This window comes from Crocodylus porosus, unplaced genomic scaffold (assembly GCF_001723895.1).
Source record: "Crocodylus porosus isolate Cpor-Errol unplaced genomic scaffold, CroPor_comp1, whole genome shotgun sequence".
Lineage (NCBI taxonomy): Eukaryota > Metazoa > Chordata > Crocodylia > Crocodylidae > Crocodylus > Crocodylus porosus.
The window spans coordinates 147,368,623-147,373,845 of NW_017728906.1; the positions used below are offsets into that span (position 1 = coordinate 147,368,623).

At 38.5% G+C, this 5,223-nt stretch overlaps 1 protein-coding gene across 2 annotated transcripts in view; it reads left to right on the forward strand.

The window, feature by feature from the left end:
• DGKH (diacylglycerol kinase eta) overlaps positions 1 to 5,223 on the forward strand; it is a 254,374-nt gene that overhangs the window by 216,411 nt on the left and 32,740 nt on the right. For both annotated transcript variants that reach the window (XM_019529851.1, XM_019529850.1), the window contains one exon: positions 3,567 to 3,674. In XM_019529851.1, the coding sequence (XP_019385396.1) occupies positions 3,567 to 3,674 (108 nt within the window). The remainder of the gene's footprint in view (positions 1 to 3,566; positions 3,675 to 5,223) is intronic.

Consider the following 5,223-nt stretch of genomic DNA (forward strand, 5'->3'; position numbering starts at 1 on the left):
TTATCTTGCTGGGATCCTATGACCCCAGCTGACTTCCTGCCCTTTGGGTGGGGGGCTGGACTCGATGATCTTCCGAGGTCCCTTCCAGCCCTAATATCTATGAAATCTGTTTTTCTTGGCTGTTCCCATTTTGGAATCACTGACAGGAGTCTAAGACTCAAAAGTGGTAGTAAAGATGAATGGATAGAAAGGAGTTCAGGATAAAGGACACGTACATCTGAACCTACAACTTGTAGTCCCCGAACTTTGAGAGACTTTACTGATTCCAGGATCAAGTTAACCACTTAGAGGAAGCAAGATATTATGGTTTGACATAACCACAAAGTGATATGTACAGATCATTTGAATCTGGCTATTTCCTATACTAGTTCTAATGTCAATTGTAAGCCTGCTCCATAATACAAGTAGCTAGAAGGAGATGCACATGCTAAGCAACTTCAGAGGTAGCAAGAATTCATCCATAACATGCATTTGGAAAATGTATACAAGTTTTCACCCAGAATTTTATGGGCACAGGCAAATGCACCTAGTTTTCCTATAGTTCGTGCTAAATATTTTATTTGGAATTTTGTATTATTTTCATAAAGATGTCTCGTAAATTGAAAGATTTTGATTTATTGTAATGCTTTTTCTCTTAAGTAAGTTTTAGAAGGGTTTTGTATTATTGAAGCAGATTGCCATTAGCTAAGGATTCAGTAATTATCTGAGAATTATGCTTTAGTTAGTGAAGATAATGATGGGAAAGAACATTAGGTATGCTTCAGAGAGTTCTAATTTAAGGAACTACAAATGTAATATTTCTTTTGAATAAGACATATTTTAGCATTCAAATCTGACCTTTTCATAATTACTTCTGAGTATTTTTGAAAGGAAACCAGCCACTGGAAGTTTCATAGTATTGTTTTGCCTAATGATCACTGCTGTGCTCTGTGCTGTGATTAAGTGCGGTGCTGAAAAGTGAAATAGAATTACATTTGTCTTGAAAACAAATACTTTTATTCTGTAATTTACAAGTGATATTTCTATATTTTCTAATCTTGAAGTATATTTTGATAAAAATGTTAAATTTTGGTTTTCCACTCAGGTAAAATAGGGTCCACTTTTAATACTAAGGATATTTCTAGTAGGTTTTTGGGACATATTTTCAAAATAAATTCCGTATCTTCTTCTTGCGTTACAAAACTGTATTTTCAATATTTCTGATTTCTTATTTTTGAGTAATGAAACCAAATTTTCTAATTTCTCATTTCTCAATACTTCTGAATAATCAGAAACCTTCTCAGTAATCAAGCAGGGTGGTTTAAAGGTGAATATTTTGTATCCTTTATAGCTTGTGTCCTAGAATTTAGCATAAGAGTCCTCTCGGTTACTAGTGCTTTTAAATATGTAACTGAGACATTGTTGAAAGTATTGTCAATATACATGCGCAGAATGTGAGACAGAGAAAATTAAGTGATTCTAGAACTAGCCTGGAAGTCTGTGGTAGATATGGGAACTTAATCCAAGACTCTTGAGTCTCAGTCTTCATTTTCCATTCATAGTAATGCCATTGAAGTTTGGAGGTTTACTCTGATTGTAAACAAGTGTGAGATCAGTATCAAGCAGCAATTCCAGTGTCATTTTTTAGAAGCTATTAGAATTGCTTCTTTTTTTTTTCAGAGGTGGTGAAGAGGGGTGAGCAGTGGGAAGGAGGAGGTCAAGGATAAAGAGTTGTGAGGTGGCAGTTGAGGCCACATGCCCTTGTCTCCATGTATCGGGAAGCTTTAGTCACTATGATAATAGGAGGAGGAGGCAGAAGAAGCCATACAAGTATAAAAAATACTGTCTACCTGTCCCAAGTTTGGAATTTTCTGTGTATCTTCTGACCAGATGTTACCTGTAAGATCCCTGAATTCCTTGGAAGGGGAAAATGCAACTGCAGGGCAAATTATGTGAAAACTCCTTTTATTACATAGGATAGTAGTTGGGAGTGAGCACTTCACTCCCATGTCTGCACTAAGTTAGACATTGATTTACTGTAGTGACATATAAACCAAGTATGTAATTGCTAACAAAATTTTAATTAACTTTACTGCTTTTGCTGTAATGTATTGATTGATTCCTTCCCCTGCAACCTTATCTGTTTCCATCTGATTATATTATAAAGCTCTTTAGTGTAGGATCCGGTCTTCTCACTTAACAGAAATTGGATGCTACTTAAATAATAGCACTTTGGCAACACTGTGAATACGTCAGTGAGATGGGATTATATTTATCAGACGGATGACTGATGACTTTTGTAGAGTCTAGTGAAATCTCAGTGAAGTACTGTTCCTCATTTCATTTAGCAAACTTGTCTCTTCTTGATTCTGATGTATAAAGCTGCCAACTAGTCTTTATCCCAAGTTTAACAAACGGGTGCCTGGTGATACCTTCTGTCATTATTTGCTTAACAAATGGAACAAATACTACAGTATATTCAATTGGCCAAGAAAATAGTCTCTCCTTCTTTACATGTTCTTGTTAAATAAATTTTAAAAATGCATTTTACATGTTCACTAATGTTTTATAATTTTTTATGAACCTATTCCTCCAATGATTTATCATTTTAAGTTAACTTTTTAATGCTCTTTCAACAATACCAACCATCAGGAACACCTTAACGTTCCATTAAGGATTGAAATACTGGAAAAATCTTTGTCCATGTCAATGTTCAAATGTGAATCAGCTTACTGGAATGTATAGAGTAGGAGACTGCTGAGGCGTAACATGAGACAGTCGTGCCCAGGGCAATCGCCTCTCATCCTTACCCTGTTAGACGATATGCAGGAGCAGCAGAACACAACATCAGGAGCTGTGTTCATCATGAAGTGCAAGGTGTTCTGGGAATTGCAGTTATCTAGAATGGCATGGAGTTTGCTGCTGGGGGGAACATTTACCCCATTTTTTTTATGCCAAAGCCTATGGTGGCACAAATGGGATTAATTCTACCCTCAGCAGTAGAGAACCCCACTCTATAAAGCTGTAATTCCCAAAACACCTTGCACTCCATGACACACATTGCCCACATCACTAAATGTGTACTCACGAAGTGCAAGCCATGGGGAGAGTGAGGTGCCCCTTCCTTCCCCCTCACCATCGGTGGCACCCAGGGCATGTTCCCCATGTGCCCACCCCACTATCACATACTGAATCTGGTATCCTCTCAGCGACAGCAATCAGCATCAGATGCTTCAGAAGAAGATGCAAGAAATGCTCTAATTTTTAGTTGATGGAGATTGGTGCTTAACACAAAAACATGAAAAGGGATAGCACGAGTTACCTTCTGACTACTGAAGAGTCTGCTGCAGATATATGCCCATTCAGGTTTTCAAAAAAGAAAGCTTGCTTAGGATGGCAATAATAAGTACATGTTGGACGTGCTCTTCAGTGTGGGGAGTAGATTTATATAAAAGGTCACTAAAATAGTTATGTAGAGCTACTAATGACTTTCTTTCTCTTGCCAGCACCGTTTGGAGCTCATGTGTTAAAAACAGCTGATTATTTGTTCAAGTCATTTATCTCACAAAGCCTTTTATACATTGCAGTGTGATGGACAGTACATCCCCCTTCCCAGTCTTCAAGGTATAGCTGTGCTAAACATCCCAAGTTATGCTGGTGGGACTAATTTCTGGGGTGGAACCAAAGAGGATGACGTAAGTAGACTCGCAGAAAAGTAAAACTTAACAGCAGATATTCTGCATTATTGTTTTTATGTAATTTCAATAGCCCCTTCATATCATTTGAATAACTACTAAGAAGCTGTTGCTCAGCTGATGTGTTAGGGGTAGAAATGTATATTCGTTTATGAAAGTTATTCTTTTAATAGGAAACCTATCACTTGATTTTAATTTTAGTTTATTTCCCTTCAGTGTCTCCTCTAAGTCACCAACACTTCTCTATAGGGCTTAGTGGACTCATAAGAGAACAGATGGGATTTTTTGAAATCACTCTTTTTTTTTTTTTCTTTTAAACAAACATGAACAACCTCTCCTCTTTTTGTATGCTATTCTATGAACTGCTGTAGTGAGGGTTTCAGAATGCATACTCTCCAGTGTGTTCTATGTCCACAGGGTGAGAGGCACTCCCCAAGAGTAGTCATCCCTATGTATTTTACTTCATTCTTTAAAAAGCTGTGGATAGAACATGGTGAATCAGAAAACAGGGAGAGGCTTAAATATGGTAGAATCCCTTGAATCACCATTTTCTTAGTTTAGTTCTTAATATTATTGCCAGCAAGTTTCTGGTCTGTATTTAAATAATCCTTTTTCTGTCTTTGACAGACATTTACTCTATACAAATATATTACTACATATGCTACCATCTTTCTACTTAGAAGCTATAAGAAAGGGGATTTTTATTGGTGCAGTCTTCTGTAGGCAAAAGAAGTCTATTATTATTACTGCGGGTTTACACTAACTCTGACAATCTCAATTTAGCATGTGTAAAGGCTGAGTCCTATCATTGCTTTGACATATGTATATTTAGTTGCTGTCTTGAGCATACATCTTAGTAAGATCATAGTTTTAATGCATATTATCCCTGATATCTTTTTTTCCTCCGAAGTGCTTAATCATCCTAATGTTTGCTGTGCTATATTCCTATATCAAAAATGTCTGATGTCATACATTTAGGAGTCTTTTCCTATTTATAATTGCAGGATTGCAGGAATAGGCTGCAATCAGACCTAGACAGGTTACAGGGGTGGGTGGATGAGAACAGGATGGGATTCAACACTGACAAGTGCAAGGTGATGCAGCTGGGGGGAAGAACCAGCAGCATACCTACAGGCTGGGCCAACTCCCTTCTCGTCAGTGCAGAGGCAGAAAAGGATCTTGGAGTCATTATTGATGCCAAAATGAACATGGGCTGACAGTGTGGGGATGCAGTCAGGAAGGCCAACCATACCTTGTCATGCATCCACAGATGCATCTCAAGCAGGTCTAAGGAGGTGATTCTCCCCCTCTATACGACACTGGTCAGGCCACAGCTGGAATACTGCATCCAGTTCTGGGCACCGCACTTCAGGAGGGATGTGGACAACATGGAGAGGGTCCAGAGGAGGACCACTCGCATGATCAGGGGGCAGCAGGGTAGACCCTACAAGCAGAGGCTATGGGACCTGAACCTGTTCAGCCTCCACAAGAGAAGGCTGAGGGGGGATCTAGTGGCCTGTTACAAACTAGTCAGAGGGGACCAGCAGGC